Below are 20,493 nucleotides of genomic sequence, written 5' to 3' on the forward strand. Positions count from 1 at the left end.
AATTTTAATCACTAATTTCTAATAACTGATTTATTTTATCTTTGCCATGATGATAGTAAATAATATTTAAAAGATATTTTTCAAAACTCTTCTATACAACTTAAAGTGAGATTTAAAGGCTTAACTAGGTTAATTAGGTTAACTAGGCAGGGTAATTAGGCAAGTTATTGTATAATGATGGCTTGTTCTGTAGAATATCTAAAAAAATATAGTATAAAGGGGCTAATAATTTTGACTTTAAAATAGTAAAAAAAAATGTTCAATCAGGTCAGCTGCACACATGCACCTTAATATTTTTCCTGGTCGCACACAGTAGGTTTTGGTTGCAAATGCGACTGAAATGGTTGCACTGTAGAGCCCTGCCTGAAAGAGTTTTATATGCATCACAGCTGAAATGACACACAGCCTTAAAGAGATATTTCACCCCAGAACATCCAAACTGTTTTTCTAATTTACTCAAAGTTAAACCATTTAAAACCTTTCAAACTATCTTTCTCCTGCACATCACAAAGTTCCTTTTTATCTCTCTGCACTGGCTACCGATTGCAGCTTCCATGAAGTTCAAGACATTGATACTAGCTTACAAAGCAGCCAGGGGCTCTGCATTTACCCTTCTGCGTCTGCTTACTCGTGAGTCTACAAGCCCTCCAGTAGCCAAAGATTGACAACAGCGCTTTGTCAAGTGGTACAATTACAGCGAGAATTCAGAATGCAGAACACCTAGCCAAAAATCCTTGATCTCTCCCATTATTACTTAACTTCATCCTGCTGGATTGTGTATATGTATATGTAGTACTCCTCTGTCTGAAGCCATAATTTGCCTCTTGATGATAAACATCTTATTGTACTTCTCCTTTGTATTAAAGAGCCCATATTATACATGAAATAGGGTCATATCTTGGTTGTAAGGGTCTCCAACAACAGTTTAATATGCATGCAAGGTCAAAAAACACTTTCGTGGTCTTATAATCTGCATTTATTTTTACCTAATTATCCCAGCGACTCCTGTATGAATCGTCTAGAGATTCATTTGTTCCCAAACCCCTCTTTAGCGCGAAGCTAATCTGCGCTGATTGGACAATGCCAGTCTGTTGCGATTGGTCGACTGCCTTCAGTCAGAGAGTGAAATGCCAAACAGCTAATCAGCAATATAAAAGTAATCACAGTTCATGCACGCTCGATAGTGTAGGGCGTGGATTTTAGCTGCCAGTGGGTCAATGTAAATACAGACTATGGACTTGAAAATTCAGACGACTAACTATTTTATTAAGCAAAAACTCCAAAAACAGTTGAGGAGATCTCTTAGCTTCTCACTCTGCTCTTTTCACAGACACACACACACACATATTGCGCACACACACACACACACACGCACTTAACCCTGCTCCGGACGACAACGCGCACGCACGCGCGCACACACACACAAACACACACACCTCCGGACGACAGTGCGCGCACACAGACACACACACTACTCCTCGTCCACGGAGCTCCGTTAACAAAGCAGCAAGCGTCGCGTTTTTAACGTGACTTTGCACGCGATAAGAGAATATAGCCAGTTAACCTGATACAGTACACGCGGTTACAAGTAACAAATCACAACTAAACACATTTGCAAGCTAGAGTCAACGAGGCAACTTTAATCGCACGTACTTACACTTGAGACATGGAGAAAGAAAAATCCATCCTGACGTCCATCAGTAAGTTACTCTTTACTGATCCTTTAACAAACGCTGATGAAGTATTCTTTGTAGCATGTAGTTTCCAGAAGTTTCCAGTAGTTTCCAACTGCTTGGCTATAATGCTGAGGTTTCATCTTTGGGTAGAGACTCAATAAATCCATCTGCAGTGTGACTTCAATCGACCGGCATGTTTGTGTGTGTGTGTGTGTGTTTGTGGGTGTGTGTGTGTGTCTGTCTGGGTTTCTGCGTCAGAGGGCGGGGCCTCAGGTTTGAAATCTCCCGGGTTTGCGCGTGCACGTGAATAACTTGGTTTCGTTCATACGTCATGGCGAAACACCTAATGAATCGGTATCAAGGCGACTCGTTTGAAGCACTATGAGTCGACTCTTTTATAGATGAATCAACAGTTTTAAACACTGTACACTAACAGATTTAAGCTTTAGCTGGATACTTCACTTCACTTAGAGCTGTGTTACACACTACATGGAGGAGCATTTTCAAAAACCCATAATATGGGCTCTTTAAACTCAAATCTGTGTCTTAAAAAAAAAGAATAAATCTAAGTAGTATCAAAAAAAAAATACTAATGAAAACACTGAGGGAAAAAAAAATCCTCTCTGGTGTATAAAATAATGTCACAAAGATTTAGAATCACATGCGGCTGAGCAAATGAAGACAGAATGTTCAGTTTTGGGTGAAAAATCCCCTTAAGCTGGTTTAAGATGGTCGTCTGGCAGAGCAAAGCATTAATTAGTTTGACAAGTGCCCAAAACAGCTTTATAACAAGTCAAACGGACTATAACCAGCTAAAAAAAAACACTGATGCTGTTTAAACAAAGTTCAGAGTAATTTAATAATGCTTTAAGCTACCAATAGACTGCATCATTCTAAGCATCATTTAACATATTTAAGAATATTCACATCTTTTCTGCAGAACTTTTCTCCCAAAGTCAGATCTGAAAACAAAATACACAGATTTCCACAAAGAGTGATCCAAGAGCAAAACAAGATGATTAACAGAGATGATTAGTACACTAATGGAGGCTATTAAAGAGAGAGAGATGCACAGAATGAGAAGGAGTTGGGGATTTGAGTGAGGAAAGTGTTTAAAATGGACAGAAATGACATGCAAGCAAATACAGAAGCAATGTCAAAGCCACAAAGCTGGATTAAGATGAATCTTTTCACAACTCTAAGCTCTCAATAAGGTACTCACACAACACATGTATGCTTGAGCTCAATTTCACCTCCATGACACTGGACTGATATTAATGCACTTATTCACTTAAGACATCTTTCATCTCAACATCCGCCCTCTCTTCCCTTCATTCTCCACTTACTTTTTATGCGTTCTCATATTTCTTAGCAATATTAAACTCCAATGACACCCATCGTCAGCATTACGGGAAGTACACTCATTGTCTTGCCTGAATTTTTGTGTGTCTGCCTGAGGAAGAATTATGGAGAGGCCACTCATGACTTCACGCAGAAAATGGATGCTCTTTGTTAAGGAGCCATAATTCACATCGCTATAATTGATCGGGGAGTGTGAGGATTTACAACCAGAAAGAAGGGAAGAAATAAAAGAGAGAGTGCTGATAGAGAATACAAAGTGATATAAAAAAGAAGTCAATGTGTCTAAATAGTACATGATAATGATCTCTCATCTCCACTGTCATATCTTCTGTGTGAAGTGTGAATGAGCTCCCCAGTGACACCGGAGTCAGTTTAACACTTTTTTTTTTTTTTTTTAAATCTGATTAAATCATATTTTTGGTGTGAAAATAAGACAACGTCCCTGAATGATATTGTCAACGACAGAGCTCAGCTTTAATGTGCATAGATTTAAGCAGTGTTTTAAATTCATTCTCTTAATCAAGAAGCAAAAAGGCAGTATTTGCCACCACAGGGCACAGAGTGTACAGCACATGCTCTTGACACATAACAGCCTTTGTACTTACAGCAGCATAGGTCTAAATTTGGCCTATGTCAAGACTTGTGTGGTACTCCCTGTCTGTTGCACAATATTCTAGATTCAAGACAAAGGCTATGAATAAGAGAAGTCTACATATAGCAGTTTGAGCTCTGAAGTCAAGGAATGATTACATTTCCTTCACGTCGACAGTAAAAATCATAATAAAAAAAAATACAGTTCTGCTTTATAAGAAACATTTATTTATCATGTTTGCCTAAATTGACGACAACTATAACTGAAAAATAATAACAATATTTTTCAAATGGTAAATCAGGCCATTTCTATATCAGGGTATTTGCAGGAATCCTAAAGGTAATTTCAATACCCTTTTAAGACTTTTTAAAGACCTTCTCAGAATATGTTAAGACCTCATCGCCACTTCAAATTCTAATCAGTATCAAACCTAAACCATGCAACAGAACTCAGATAAGCTCAGAGGAAACAAAGTTTGAAATATAAATTACGTTGTTTTCAGCGACAGGCTTCAGCCACTGTTTAAGCTCGTCTTTTTCCAACAAGGTGTACGCATATGTACATTTTCCTCTTTTGCCATTTGCTTCACTAATGATTTCGCTACATGTTTAGAGCATCACATCATCTTCCTGTGTTTGTTGCAAATTACATGACATCACACGGTAGAAAAGGCTTGGCCCGATACGCCCCTGCCCGAACCAAATAAATATATTTATGCTATCAAAGCATTAATATATGAAGACATATGGAGTCAAACACTTTGAATCCCTCTGAACAAAATTTAAGACCTTGTAAAAATGAAATTAAGGCTTTTTAATACCTTTAAAGGGCTTTAATTTACTCTTAATTGATTTATCAACTTCTAATACTTTTTAAGACCTCACGGACATGCTGTGTATACTAGGTGTTTAAACAGGATAGAGGTTTGCATTCCCGTGGCTGTACCGTGAGAGCAGCGGGACCCGACCAGATTTCTTTCGGCGTGGGAATAAATTTCCGAATAAATCGCGGAAACGGTCGGTAACTGGTGTATTTTTGGACGGGAACGGGCGGTCAAACATTATCGATTCCGACTCCCGAGTGAGCGAGAACGCGTATGTATGTGTGTGATTGAGATAGCATGATGCTGCGTTTAGCTTGTTTGTTGCTGTGTGTGTGTGTGTGTGTGTGTGAATGAGAGAGAGAGCTTTGTGCTATGTGTGTGTGTATGTGTGTGAATGAGAGAGAATGTGATGTTGCTGTCTGTTTGGCTTGGCTTGCTTGGTGCTGTGTATGTGTGTGTGTGTTTATACAGACAGCCTGTTATAGGCTGTCTGGACTCTATATGGGTGGTTTTCTTTTTTGTGCTTCCGCCTCTCATTAGCCGGTAGAAAACAGAGCAGGTCGGGCAGCAGGACAACGAATGATGAACATAAGCGGGAGCGGTTGGCTTCAGACAAAACCTGGCGGGTGCAGGCGGGAGCAGGATTCAAAATTTAGTCACGCGCAGATCTCTAACACAAAATGCCATAATGATTCCTTTTATACTTTATGCCTGATGGTCTTTTGCAAAATGATGGTCATAATTGCAGGGTCTATGGCCTGTAAAGGAGCCATTGTTTAGACAGCGTTCAATTTGCAAATTCTGCACAGAACAGGAGTTTTGGATAATGTTTTAAGCCATTTTCCTCATGAGGATTTCTGGCTCATCCACACACTTAGACAAAACCTGACTTGTGCACATACAGACTAAAAATCATACACAGTCTGCAACACAAAGATGATAGAGCTGCAACAATTTAGTGAATATTACCACAGTTTGCCATCACTGCCAAACCAAAGAGTTTTTTTAAAGCATCTGACAGTCAGTCCTGCCCCATTTCAAGAGCCTGATGTTCAATCACTGCAAAAAATTCAATCTCTAACTTGAACTCAATTTGGTCAAAAAAAAAAAAAGCTCTGATGGCATGAATTTGAAGTGTTTGAGGCAGAAACAAAAATAAGAATAAACAAGAATAAATGTAAATTCTGTAAATGAAATTTTACAATATTTTAACTAGGGAAAAAGTTAGGACACCCTGACATTCATTTCCACTTCAAATGGCTTAAATCACACACATGTGAATTACACCATGCGCACATCATTACTCAGCATTTTGAATGAGGCTTGCCCTTTCCATACATCAGAAATGTGTTTTGGTGTGCTCCTGACTGTTGGTGAGAGTGAGCACTGTTGTGAGAGTAAATAATCTGTCTGAGGACTTGATAAATTGTAAAAAAAAATGATAGCAGTCTCTGTCTGGCATGGAATTTTAAATGATCTCAAATGATTTTAAAATAAGCCATTTTACTGTCCAGGAAATAATCTAAAATTGGAGGGCTTTCAACACAAGTGACAACATGCCCAGGTCTGGTCGCTCCAGCAAGTTCACCCCAAGAGCAGACCGCAAAATGCTAAAAGAGGTCTCCAAAAACCCATGTCATTACAGGATCTACAGCGGGCTCTGGTTACTGATGTCGTGAAAGTGCAGTTTAACTTGCATGGGAATGTGCAAGGATGAAACCTTTGCTCTATGAGAGAAACATTAAAGCCAAACTGAAGTTTGTCAGTGGTAATTTTTACAAAGATCAGAACTTCTGGAATAATGCTCTTTGGACAGATGAGTCCAAAATGAAATTATTTGGCGTGAACCAAAGACAGCATTCCTGCAAAATAACATATTTACTATGAAGCACGAAGGAGGAAGTGCTTGGGGTTGCTTTGCTGTAGCTAGACCTGGTTAGTACATCATCATAGAATACACCATGAATGCTACTGTGTATCAGAGGGTGCTTGAGGAACATGTGAGACCATCTGTCAGAAAATTAAAGCAGAAGTGAAACTGGACCATGCAAGTCAACAATGACTCTATATATACCAGTAAATCAACTAAGGACTGGCTGAAAACGAAGAAATCAAGAGTCTTGAATTTGCCAAGCCAAAGTCCAGATATTAATCCCACTAGGATGCTGTGGGGTGATTTGAAACAAGCTGTACATGAATTTCTGCATTGAAAAGTGGGGTACACTTTCATCAAACCAATGTCAGACCATTGGTATGGCTACAAGAAGCATCTCACCGCGGTTATTTCAGCCCAAGGGTAAATAGTTTATAAGGGGCTATTATTGTCCTAACATTTTCCACAGGTAGAATATGCATTTTTGTAGAATTGCATTTGCATAAGATCTTGTTTTGTCAGTTTTAATTGTTTATTTTTATAATTTTAATCTCTTAGTATTGTGTATTGTTAACATTGAGATCCATATAGTTGAAGTCAAAATTATTATACCTTCTGTGAAATTTAAATTCCTTTAGTTTTTCTCCCCAAAAATTGTATTAAGATACAATTGAAAAATTGTTGTACTAAGTCAATTATAATTTTAGGCAACTTAAGATATTTAGTCAAGTTATTGGATAACAGTGGGTTTAAAAAATAATAATAAAATAAAATTCTAAGGAGGCTACTTATATTGAATATTGATAGTTTATTTTTATATTTTTCAAAACTGCTTTTATTCAAGCCAAATTAAAAGAAATTAGACTTTATTTCGAAGACAAAATTAGTATAGGAATTATATCTTTGCTCTGTTAAACATCATTTGGGAAATTTTTAAAAAGAATAAAAGGAAGGCTAATAGTTTTGTAGCAACTTAATGTAAATAATGTTATGATCATATTATTCATTTTAATATTGTTTATTACTGTAAAACCAAAATATAGTCACATTGTTGTATCTGTAATAAGAATATATAAAACTACCAATGGAAAGCAGCAGATTTAAATACACATACATTAATATTAATATTTTAGAAACATATTTTGTCTGGATAAAATGTGACTGGCACAACAGCAATTTCTTTTTCAGAACATCAACAAGACATGAGGTTGGTGCTTTTGACTCTTGATAGCAATGACTAGTTAAATGCTGATAACAATTAACTACTTTAACATGCTTCATATCTATTTGACATTTGTTAGCATAACCTAGCCATATGATAAAACAGGCTGAGGATGCTATTAACTTAGAGACAAAGGCAAAAATTAACCTGATTAATATGTTGCTAGCATTAAGCTACTCATGTTGTCAACATGCTAATCACGCTACATGCTAATCATCCTCCCTTCATATGTAATTTTAGCAACATGCAAATCTAGTAAGCATCAGGCAAGCAAAATGCTGCTGGGGTGTTTGAAGTGGAAATTCCTCACTGAGTTTGTATTTCTAGGATAATGAATTGTTGCTAGGGCATGATTAGGAAGTGTTGAAGACAATTTGTGATTGGTGATTTGGTGTGACCTTCAATCCAAGCATATAATATAACTGTTCATTACAATTATAATGTAGTACTTGTAACATTACATTTACCTTTATACATGTAAACAAAGAAAATAAACAAAGAAAAAATCTTAATTATAGAATTTACACCATAAAAAGGGAGAGGATGATTTCATTTATGTCCTACATCAAAGGACTATCTCAATACATGACCTTCCCACTACATGGCTAAAAATCTTTTTAATATATGAGTGTATTGGTAGGCAACTAATCAAGCATTTTTTCACTGCTATATGTCTTTGACTCACTGGGTCAAAAACAATGAAAAACTCTAATAAGCTTTCCTGTTTATTTGACGTTCAACCAACGTCATCTTCCTCCCCCGCATTTCTATTGACCATATCTGATGAACTACCAAAATGAAAGCAAACTGAATGCCTTCACAATCCTTGCTGTCTGTCCTTTGTGAAGTACAATTTTCACAGGCCTTGTGTTTATCTCTCTAAAAATATTTAACTTGCAGGTATAAAAATTCAGACTTTTGAAGTAAATTTAATTAATGATGGACCGATAACATCATGCAGGTAAATTAAAGAATCCAAAACTCTATTTCAGACAGAGCTGTGCACTGAAAACCAAAATGGTGCCACTTGCATTCAGTAACAACACTAAAAGGAAACAGCTAACAAAGCATTGCAAAACTGGCATTGTAATAATGTGTGTAATATGTATTTTTTTTCCATGTGCATCAACACCATACATTAACAGTTCACGCATATGTTAATTTAGCTGGAAACCTTATGTGCATACTAATTTTGGCAGCAGTATGCTACATACATTTTAACTTCAGAAAACCCCACCAAATAGGCCCTTTTGAACTCCCTTTATAATTGATTAACCATGGAAATTGTGAATTAATATGTTAAATGTAAATATTTTACTGTTTTTGTGGTATTTTTTCTAAATTTTACAAACAGATTTAACAAACAGCACAAAGGTAGCCCCTTAAAATGTGAACATAATAAAAAGGATTATTATATGACCATTAATTTAAGCCTAGAAGTTGAGCAATAAATGTATGCAATGTTTTCCTAAAGGGGTGGTTCACTACCATATCATATTTTAAACGTTATTTGATGTGTAATGTAACTGTGTGAACATAAACAACATCTGTGAATGTAAGACGCTCAAAGTTCAATGCAATGGGAGACATTGGTTTTTACAAAGTTAACTTAACAAAGCCTACAGCAAACAAAATTTGGGAACTACACAAAATACACCTGGGCTAGTGAGATCAAAAAACTTCAGATTATGCAGATTCACCAGGCTTATATACCCTGCGCAGCGAAGTGGCTCGGCCAGAGGCAAGCTAATGTTATAGTAGAGAAAGCTAAACTGCTGTCCAAACTCTGCTTTTTCCACAGAGTTTAATCTGTTTCTGTATTTGGGGTTCCACAGGTGCTTACAATTTTATTTTAATTCTGTTCCAGAGAATTATAAAAAATATATAGCTAGCATTTGATAAAGGACAGCTTCCACAATCCCTCCCAGTTCAGTGCTGGATTCGGCTAAAAACTCAGGAGCAGCTCCAACCATAAAAGCAGAAGCTGTGGATTGTGTGCCACAACCTGTAAGTATCTTTGTTTGTTGAAAAGTATCTATTACATGCATAGTTTCTAGCATTTACAGTGTGTTGAAGCAAGGACATAAACACGGATGTAAACAACAGGAAATGCTGTTTGGCACCGTTAAAAATGTTGATACAAATTCATTTGTATCCGTCAAACCCCTGTAAACACCCACAATCTTCAGCAGCTAATGCGGTGTCTCTCTATGCAGCCTCTTTCCTTCTCTCTACATCTCAAATAACGAACTCACAAAAAATATGTGATGGTTTCATATTACTTACACATGCTTACAACCCAAACTTGTCAGATTTTATCTTAAAGAACGGGCGTGAGGTTCAGCTGTGTCCTTTTCATTTTCTGTCTGATTCAGGCTCAAACTGAAACGACTAACAGCTAAACTGATTGACAATATTACAGAGAAAAGGGCACAGCACGTGCTTTTAGAGGCGTGACATTTTTACTGGTGAGATGGAGCCAATCACAGCACATTATGTTGGACTGATGACCAATCAGAGCCTCTTGAGGGCAGGCCTTTTGGAGGAACTAGGAACATTTTAGCTGAGTATATTAAAAGTACATTTTAGCAGTATATTATCAAAGTTAGATATATAAAAAATAATGTTTTTTTTTTTTTTTTTTTTTTTTTTTTTTACAAATGAAGCATGAGCACACATTGCTTCGCATCTTATAAACAAAAGCAAGCCTTAAAAATACACTCTGGAGCAGCCCTTTAAGAAAACTGCTTGTCAAGTAATTTTTGGAATCTTTCCAAAGAAAAAAAAAAACTAAAAAAAACTGTGCAATGAAAGTACTTCAAAGCAACAAAACAAATTTAACTCCAACCCCAAAAAAGTGCATGTTGCAAAAACAAAAAGAAGAAAAATCAATACATCAATTTAAGTCAGCTTCTAAAATACCGGTAGACCTGTACTTTTGAGCACAAGCAGTTTTCAATATTGGCACAGACTGCAGTCCTAGAGTGAAATGGGAGGGCAAGCTCGATTTTTCAAAACTCAACCACTGTATATCACAAAACCAGCCCTGTTTCACCCAACAAGGGCAGCCTCTGCCATCATTATAACTCTCTTGAGCCTTCAGGGGAAGTGTTTGATGACACTGAGGGTCAAGGGTAAAGAAGAAAAATTGAGTCATGAGGGAATTTGACTGGTTAAAATGAACATGATGTAAGCTTTATCTAATTCTCCAGGGTGAACACTGTCCATGTGTGTGAAAAACAGACAGGGCAGCTTTACACAGACACTATAGACACGGCCTGGTACTCTGGTCCTTGTTTCAGTCTGTGGGGATTAAGCAGAAAAGGACATTATAGAAAGCACTAATGCAACACAGCAAACAAAGAGTGCATGCACAGAAATAGGGTCTTTAAGTTCACACTTGACTAAACCAAACTGTATGTCTCTTTGATGTTAATCTACTTAACATGGAAAAGACAATGAGAATCTATTTCCATTTATAAGTATGCCCTGGAGCACAAGCACCTCACTTGGCCACACCAGCAGAGGGGATGTGGCAACATTAGAAACAACTGTATCTTCATCCACTTTCCCAAAGGCCCAAATGATGCCACATCCATCTGTCATCTTGCATCCACTGCACCAATTTATGACCCCACACACAGTATATGTGTGTGCTAGAATCCTTTAAATTCCCTGTACATCCCCTCTCTCTCTCTCCTTCTCTCACTGTATTTTAGCAGAAAACAACAAGCCAGTCGCTACTGCTCTTCTCATTACGCACACAGAGGAACAAAACTCTCACGCAGACCAACAAACACAATAATGATTTTAGTTTAAACCTCTCCGCAGGTTAAGAGCTTGATTATAGAGCTTTGGCTGTCAAAAGCCATTTTGGCTTGCAAAAATGGTAAACACAGCAATTTGGCCTTTCTTGTTGATTTGATTCCAGCTTGCTACATGGAGTAGAAGAAAAGTAGAAAGAAGGAAAAGGCACTGTTTATCCACTGACGATGTGGAGGTAGATGTTTGTACACTAATTCAAAGCTTTTGGTTCCTGTGTTGGACCAACAAATACATCTGAGTAAGGGACAATGCACAATCAGCCAGGCATTGCAGCACAATGAATTCTGACAGGTTTGGCTCATGCGATGTGTACGGCTGACTGTGTGACTCACTGCAGGTTTGATTGGACTGCAAGGCGAACCATTCAAAAATTAAATTGGAAATATGAAATGAGTTAGCACACAGAACTGCAGTTTGAAATTCAGAAGAAAAACACAATTAATTGGAATTCAGTCATATTGTTTTGAAAGTCCTTTTCAGATATTCTGTTACATTTGTTCTATTACAGTACTTCTTCATCTTAGTTCTTAGTTTTTAAGTGGATATAAGGAATATTCTATTCAGTTTGAAGACTGTATTAGTAAATTATTAGTAGGCTATCATTGTCAGGGTTAAAGAATAAGTTGACATGTAAGAAGTCCTAAAGTCAATAGAATTTCTGTTTGGAGTCCATCATAAAATTCTTTGAAGATATACACCAGTTATTAAGTGTAGCAAAGAGGCGGGGCCAGAGGTGCTGTAATGTTATAGAAGAGAAAGCTAAAATCTAAATCTAAATCTCGTCTAAACGCTGCTATTTCCACAGAGCTTAATCTGTTTCTGTATTTGGGTTTCCAAAGGACACGGCACAAAACAGAAGTGCTTACAATTTAATTTTAATTCTGTTAAAGAGAATCCTAAAACAATATAGCTAGCATTTGACAAAGTGCAGCTTACAGAATCTCTCCCAGTTCAGTGTTGGATTTGACTAAAAACTCAAAGAAGAAGCAGCTCCAATCATAATAGACGAAGCTGTGGATTGTGAGCCACAACCTGTAAGTATTTCTTATTGTTTAAAATCGATATATTACATGCATAGTTTCTAGTGTTAACTGTATGTTGTAGCAAGGATGTAAACACTGGCAAATGTGTTTAGCACTGTTAACAATTTAGCTACTACAAATTCAAATTCATACGTGAAAGACACTTCAGATTTTATTTTATAGAGCAGGCGTGAGGTTCACTGCGTCCGATGTCATTTTCTGTTTGATTCAGTCACAAACTAATACGGTTAACAGCTACTCTGACTGACAGTATTTAAATATCTCATGATTATAGGGGTGTGATGATTTTCCTGGTTACATGGAGTCGATCCGGAAATCACAGCACACTATGTTAGCTGACCAATCAGAGCCTTTTGAGGGCGAGCCTTTCAGAGGAACTAGGAAATATGATGGTTGTTTTCATGTTAGCTAAGTAGCTGTAAATAAGTAAAGGAAAATATATGAAAAATAATGTGATTTTTTACAACTAAATTATGAGCACACATTGCTTTGCATCCTATATTGTAAACACAACCAAGCCTTAAAAATACAGTCTGGACCCCCCCCCCCCCCCTTTAAACAACCAGATGCCTTTACACATATTCTTTTGCATTTGAAATGACTGATTTTCAAGCAAGTATTCAGTGGTTTGATTCACACAGAAAAAGATGCAATTGTTTGTTTGTCGGTGGTTGAGAGTGTGTACAGGTGTTGGCAGCTTTTTACATTGATAATTTTAAAAATCACAGTTTATGCTCACAGGCTTCATCTGTCACATAAACAAACACTCAACTCACCAAGCCAGTATTCTCCAGTGATTTTGCCAAATCCTTCCCTATAGGAGTCCCACTCCCTGAAGAAGTTCACAGACCCATCTTCTCTCCGCTGAATCACCTGTCACACACACACAAAAAAAATATTCATAACCAATTAAAAAAAAACAAAACATAAGTGTCTAAATAAAGTGGGTAGTTGTTTGGATTGTTAGTGGATTGCATGACAGCAGATATAATGTTTTTGTTTAAATGGCTTAATGCAAAGGGAACATGTTGTGTTCTATTATAGATGTGTGTGCTTTGAATAAGGTAAGCCTACTGTACGATGTTAGCACTCTTCCTCAGTGTAAATCCATGATAAGAGAGAATGATTAAATCAAACTCTCTCGGCAGAGACTGATATGAGACTTGAACAAACAAGATGATGGAAAAGCTCAGCATCCAGATCGCAGGAATAATCATTTAATGAGGTATGATATCTTGATCTAGTCTAGAGTGACTCAAAAAAGCAAGACTTAGAGCTTGTAATCCTTTTGAGTATAGAAACATCCACATTCTAAACAGTGTCATGGAAAAGAATGAGCTCATTTGTGAAAATGCTATGGTTTTGCATATTTACTTTCAGAGTTAAAATCTGAAATAAAAAAGAAGAAATATAACAATGCCTGTACATTTATTTAGTTTAAAAGGCAGCATTTGAACTGGACTTGAAAAGTTTGAACGTAATTAAAAACAACAACTTTAGATTAATATGGCACATTCCTGGGTCTATAGATTTTGCTGAAATAATATTTCTTCCAAACTTGGTCAAATTGTTGATAAAAATGTCAATTAGCATGTAAGGGGGTCCGAGATCAGGTAGTAATCAAGAGCTCCTCCTGGCAAAGGAGGAAAAGGACGATATGGGCTGCTGAGGGATTCTTCAAGGGTATTTGTCTGCGGACTGTTAGACAGGAGTGTAAAATGAAGGGGTGTAACTTGTTGTTAGTCAGGGAGCTGTAATCATTCGAGTTGTTGGGAAGATGGTTGAAATACTTAACAGAGAACATTTTAACCAAAAGTTTCCTCCAAATTTATCTACAAACAATTCATTTGATATATTATTGAATCCATTCATTTAGCAACTCCACCATGCAAGTCACAAACTTCACCCGTTTTGTCATGACAGTTTGGCCCCTGTGGTTGCAAATAACAGTACAATGGTGACCATGTCCATTATGAAAGCTTCTGCAACCTATGGCTGTACATTAAAACTATGATGGTTGGGTTTAGGTGCCACGATCACCAAGGACCTACACAGCAAATTCATCAGAGTTAAATTCTCGGTGTTGAAGCATTTCAGAGTAAAGTGTTGAAGTTAAAGAGTTAAATTTTGATAAATGAATATAATAAGAGTTAAAATTGATTTTATTCAGTGCGAAATCAAGGAGTTATCTTTTCAACACTTGGTGGTGTTATTTCCAACATCCGGGAATTCATGCAGCCCCAGTCACTGAAGAATTTTCCAGATGCCATTTTCCATCTGAGGTTTAAAACAGCAACTGGTGAGTCAAACTACCTAAATGTGGTTATTTTACTGACTTTCTTTAAGGAAATACAGTTGTAAACATATTGTTAAGTTAATAATTTTAGAATGGAGTGACAATTTTAAACTTCTGCGGTTCATTCATGGTCGTTTGTTTATCTAGCTTAACTGCATTACTATTCACTTCTTTTCAAGAATGTTTTTATATATGCTCACGCATACATAGTGCATAAAAACATCAAATGTACATGTTCAACACATTTCTGTCACGCTTAATGCTATTTTGTGCGTTGTTACCCATCTGTAAAATAAAATCGACACTTCTCCTTTAATTCGAAGCAAACTAGCGAGGGAATCCCCGGAGCGCCTAGCCTACTCTGCCTGGATGCTAACGGCAACAAAGGACGTTAGCCCTGGAGAGTTTCTAAAACATATCTGGTGAGTAAATGAACATATGCTTACTTGTAAAAGGCTTCCTGACTGAAACATATGATTGTTTGTTATTCGTGTACGTTAATTTGGTTATTTTAAACACCGCAGCCCTTTTAAACTGGTTCATTCGTGGCCGTCCATATAACGTTAGTCCATAGACTCGTGTGATAACGTAACAGTTACGCTTGAATTATATTAAGTGTTGACAACCATTAAAGTCGGAATGTTAACATTAATGTCTTTAAATGACCGCGTTTGCACTTTATCAGACATTTGACGTTACAGAAGTCTCCCGGAAGTTGCGGGACTAACGTTAACGTTATCCCGCAAATGCACAGAGACTCCCAGATGCCCAAGTAGATGCCCGCAAATGAATGATAATCTCCTGGAAATCGCGCGTCTCCCGCCCGGTCATTAAACACTTTGCACACCCCTCTCCACCGCATCCCTCCCAGCTCTTCAGGTACGTCGCGCGCAAGTAACCCCCACCGCTCTTTAGGTACGTCGCGCGCAACTCATCTCATTGCTCTTCAGGTACTCATCACTCCCGCTAACGTTACCTCCCGCAAATCAACTCTGTATCCCCCGAAAATGACTTTTCCCAACTCGGGATGTCTGACGTTAGTAAGTTAGACTATTTCTGTAGTCAGGAACATCTTAGTCAAGCTTTTTCTCCCACATGATATTGTGCTTAAAACTATAGGCTAAACTTAGCATGTACTGTACACAACATTTCCGTTTTATTAAAGACAATTTAGTGCGTTGTAAACAGCCACCTGTCTGTAAAATTAATCAACTGATTCATATTTGAGCAGCCTAATGATGATACAGGTTTGATTTGTAGATTTATTATCAATAATCAACATCTGAATCAAAAGATATGTGAAAATGTGTGAGGCATACTTTGTGATGTTTATCTCTTTTATCTGAAGGTTATGCATATGTGTTTGATACTAATGTGTTGTTGTTTTTTAACAGCCACAGTTCTCTATACAATAACACAAGACCCTGTGACGGTGGCTGATTAGAGACGGATGGTGTATTTCCAGAGTTGGTGAAATGACTAAGCACACCTTCTTGGTCATATGTGGTGAAAATAATGAAGGTATGTTTGATAAAGTTCTGTATTTGTTTCACAATAAGCTAAGAGGGTATTAGAGCATTAGAGAATAACAAATGACATGAAGGTGATAAGTTTTGTATTGTGGGTGAACTGTTACTTAAATAATGTTTTGCTCTGCTTTGCACTTTTCCTCTTCTGCTTATCCTAATATTTTAGATTATATTTGGACCTGAAACATCTGCTAGACTCCAGGAAAGGTGGCGTCAATACTGGACCTGAAAGGGCCTAACAAGTTGAATCTGGTAAAGAAACACGCATGCACACACACACACACACGCACACACACATGCACGCACACGCTTACAGAAAACTGTACATTTATGAATATTTTTTACACTGTGGCCAATATTTTGGGGAAGTCAGCATCACTAAATGATATAAAAAATTTTAAGCTCCTCTAAATTTAGCTCCAAGTGTTGTGTTAAATTCAGGATTCTGGACAGACAGCTGCCTGTTTTTCCAGTTCTAGCCATAGTGGTTAACCTAATTGTTTTTGGAGATCCAACAGTGATGTATGTGTGTTTTTTCTACTTTTCCATATCCTGTCACCTCAACCAGCTGGGAGAGTCAAGTTGTGGATCATCATGAAGATTTTAAAAAGGTGAGTTTAGATTTCTTGAATATTTAATTTACTTTAAATGTTCTTTTAAATATATCATAGAATTTGATTGCTATTTGTTTTCAAACATTTTTCTTAGTCATGCTGGAGTCTTGAAGAGTTTTTAGATGAGCATCACCCTATATCCGTGCATCAGGAACCAGCAGACGAACGATCAGCAGCTGCTACATCGTCATGGATATAAAGGACATCCTGTGGCTGGGAAGCACTTCATTCACAGGACATGCTTGATGAGATTTCCTAGCTCCAGTTTGTTTTCACACAAGTTTACAGCATTTGTACCTTTATTTAAACTGCTGTGTTTGATATGGAGGACCAAGGAAACACCAGAAGTGAAAGATTTGCACGCCAAGTTGTTTAAAATGTAATTTCAGAAGAAAACTATGCGTTCAGAAGAAAACTATGAGTGACGCTATATTGAACTTTCAAATGGCTCTGATGAAACATCAAGTTTGGACTTAAGGACTGAAACAGCCTTTTTGAGCACTGGTCATACATATTTTGTTGATACTGTCTGTACTAATAAAACATTTAAAGCATATTTGACATTGTTGCATTTTAAAAACTGAATGAATTGTTGAAGTGGTGAATGTTTTCAAATAAAATGTTTTTTATTTTGTAATTTACAGTCTATTTGACCTTTTTACCATATTTACACTCAAGAGAGTTGAATAAAATAACAATATATTACACCAGGCGGTGTTAAATATAGTTACATATTTTAACTCTGCCCAGAGTTAAAATTAACCCTTACTTCGGTGTCAATGTGCCAACCCTTTTGAAAGTGTTAATTTAACTCTGTTTTGTGTGGACCCCATGAGACACTTTCAAAGGGTTGAAATTAACACCCATAGAGTTGTTTTGGGTCCCCATATTTTGCTGTGTAGGCTTTGCAGATCACTGGAAAACATACATTATAATGCATTATAATTCTGCCACTACATGAACTACCAGCCCCAGATGTCATTGTTTGGCACCTGCACAGATCTCTTGTCATATCACCTGCTCCTGTTCCAGCGACAAGGTCGCAAGAAGTCTAAAGACATGCGCTATAGGTGAATTGGGTGAGCTAAATTTTCCGTAGTATATCTGTATAAATTTCCCAGAGATGGGCTGGAAGGGCATCCGCTGCGTAAAAACTTGCTAGATAAGTTGGCTGTTCATTCCACTGTGGCGACCCTGGATTAATAAAGGGACTAAGTTGACAAGAAAATGAATGAATGGAATCTGTGTGAATGGAAGTGTATGAGTGTTTCCCAGTGATGGGTTGCAGCTGGAAGGGCATCTGCTGTGTAAAACACATGTTGGCGGTACATTCCGCTGTGGCGACCAAAGATTTATAATAGAACTAAGCCTAAAAGAAAATGATTAACGAAAAATCTGAAGAGTGCCTGCCTGGGTAACCAGGAATATAAAATTTTGTGAGCCCAGGGATGATGAACCCTATCCCCTAAATTCAATAAAGAATGCTGCCAATACATGCTTATGAACTCTCTCAGGGGTTAACAGTAACACAAAGCACGAAATGCTGAATATTTATTTAAAATGGTGCTCAAGGATAAAACATTGTTTATAGTGCCAACGAATAGTCAAGCAAAATAAGAAGGACAATTAAATTAGAGTTCAGAATCCAACTAAAAGGACACTGAAGACAATGCACATCAACAAAGTGCACTTGTGGACGTGCACAGAATAAAACAGATCAAATGTGTGTGACAGCCCATAATGAGTCTGTCAAAATCACTGTCACTTGCAAACTTGAGAATTTGATTGTGTGTATGAGACATTTTATGTTTGTTTTCTATGGCGCAGAGGGGCATTCAGTGCAATATGGTAATCAGAAACAACACTCAGGGGTCTGTGTTGGTTCTTCTGCATTATCTGTAATCCCTCAGGGTAAATGGCAGGCTTTCAAAACCGATAATTACTTTAATTTGACTGATGCACAAAGAAAAAGTTTGAAGCCTGTTACCAACCAATTTGCAGAACACTCTGTATTAATTACACATTCTGTCGAGTCTATCAGAGGGATTTTAGTGTCAAATTTGGGTGTAAAACACTATTTTAGAGAACTGGATTGCTCATGACATGACAAAAAGTGAAGTCACCTTGCCATTATATTATTATGTATATTATTAAATTATTAGTAGCATTTATTCATTCATTTTCCTTCGGCTTAGTGCCTTTATTCATCAAGGGTCGCCACAACAAAATGAATTGCCAACTTATGTTTTACACAGCGTATGCCTTTCCGGCAGCAACCCAGTACTGGGAAACATCCATACACACTTATTCACACATTCATTAATGGCAATTTAGTTTATTCAATTCACCTATAGCGCATGTCTTTGGACTGTGGGGGAAACTGTGGCATTCGGAGGAAAACCACATCTTCTTGCTGTGTGGTGACAGTGCTACCCACTGAGCCACCATGTCACCTTATTAGTAGTGTGTATTATGAAATTCACAAAATTATATGATTTAAATTTAAAAACATAATATCCCTAATTTCCCTGACACCTTTTTGCATCTGAAATTTCCATGTGTACTTTTCTACAGTATAGGAATCTAATTTCTGAAAACAAATCCATCTACAGTACATTTGACCAGATGAATGTGTCTCAGACTCGCTGCTAAACAGATATGATTTCAATCTTCAAATTTTGCATTATATGCAAATTTGTTTAGTAAACTAAACCGTCAAATACACCTCACTTTATTTGATGAATATTGTTATATTAATATTGAATAGTGTTATTTATATAAACATAAACCATATATCTAAGTTGACATTCAAATTATTTTATATGCAGGCTGAAATATGTAGGCTTTGTATGCATCATTGGAAGCGTGCAAAGATTACACAGAGATTACTTTTATTACAGGCTAAATGATTTTTTTGTTGAACAGATACATCCAATACATCATTCAAAAAGGTTTTAGATGAATTTAAACATATTCTCTCAAAAATAAACAATGTACCTTTGTAAATCAACCCAGCACTACATTCTTCTATTATTATTCAATACTTTTCACAGAGAAACACAGCTTGGTGCATCTCTGTTTTGAGTGCTGCAATCTGCTATTAATTTAACAATTTTCAACAAAAAATTATAACATATTATATATATATATATATATATATATATATATATATATATATATATATATATATATATATATATATATATATATAATTTTAAAGGCTTAACTATGTTAATTAGGTTAACTAGGCATGTAAGGGTAATTAGGCAATTTATTGTATAACAATGGTTTGTTCTGTAAACTTTAAATATATATATATATATATATATATATATATATATATATATATATATATATATATATATATATATATATATATTATAAAGAAGCTTATAATTTTGAACTTAAAACGGTTTATAAAAAAAAAGAAAAAACTGCTTTTATTCTACCCAACATAAAACAAATAAGACTTTCTCCAGAAAAAAAAAAAAAAACATTATCAGACATAGTGTGAAATTTTTTTTGCTCTGTTAAACATTTGGAAAATATTTAAAAAAGAAAAAAAATTTAAATGGGGGCTAATAATTCTGACTTCAACTGTAGTTGTTTATAGAAAAAATTATGAATGTACCATAATT

At 36.5% G+C, this 20,493-nt stretch overlaps 1 protein-coding gene and 1 long non-coding RNA gene across 19 annotated transcripts in view; one reads left to right on the forward strand and one right to left on the reverse strand.

Moving 5' to 3' along the window:
* Positions 1-20,493, reverse strand: part of fibcd1b (fibrinogen C domain containing 1b) — a 288,498-nt gene that overhangs the window by 35,430 nt on the left and 232,575 nt on the right. For 12 of the 18 annotated variants that reach the window (XM_073950807.1, XM_073950806.1, XM_073950805.1 and 9 more), the window contains one exon: positions 13,193-13,289. In XM_073950807.1, the coding sequence (XP_073806908.1) occupies positions 13,193-13,289 (97 nt within the window). Of the gene's footprint in view, positions 1-9,844; positions 10,852-13,192; positions 13,290-20,493 lie in introns of those variants that run through there. The other 6 variants (XM_073950812.1, XM_073950810.1, XM_073950809.1 and 3 more) reach the window with 4 other exon arrangements.
* On the forward strand, positions 16,406-17,492 carry LOC137495606 (uncharacterized). The gene is made up of 3 exons (XR_011015528.2): positions 16,406-16,493; positions 16,810-16,852; positions 16,950-17,492. It is a non-coding gene; the product is annotated as an uncharacterized lncRNA (long non-coding RNA).

Source organism: Danio rerio, chromosome 5 (genome assembly GCF_049306965.1).
Source record: "Danio rerio strain Tuebingen ecotype United States chromosome 5, GRCz12tu, whole genome shotgun sequence".
NCBI classification, from domain to species: Eukaryota; Metazoa; Chordata; class Actinopteri; order Cypriniformes; family Danionidae; genus Danio; species Danio rerio.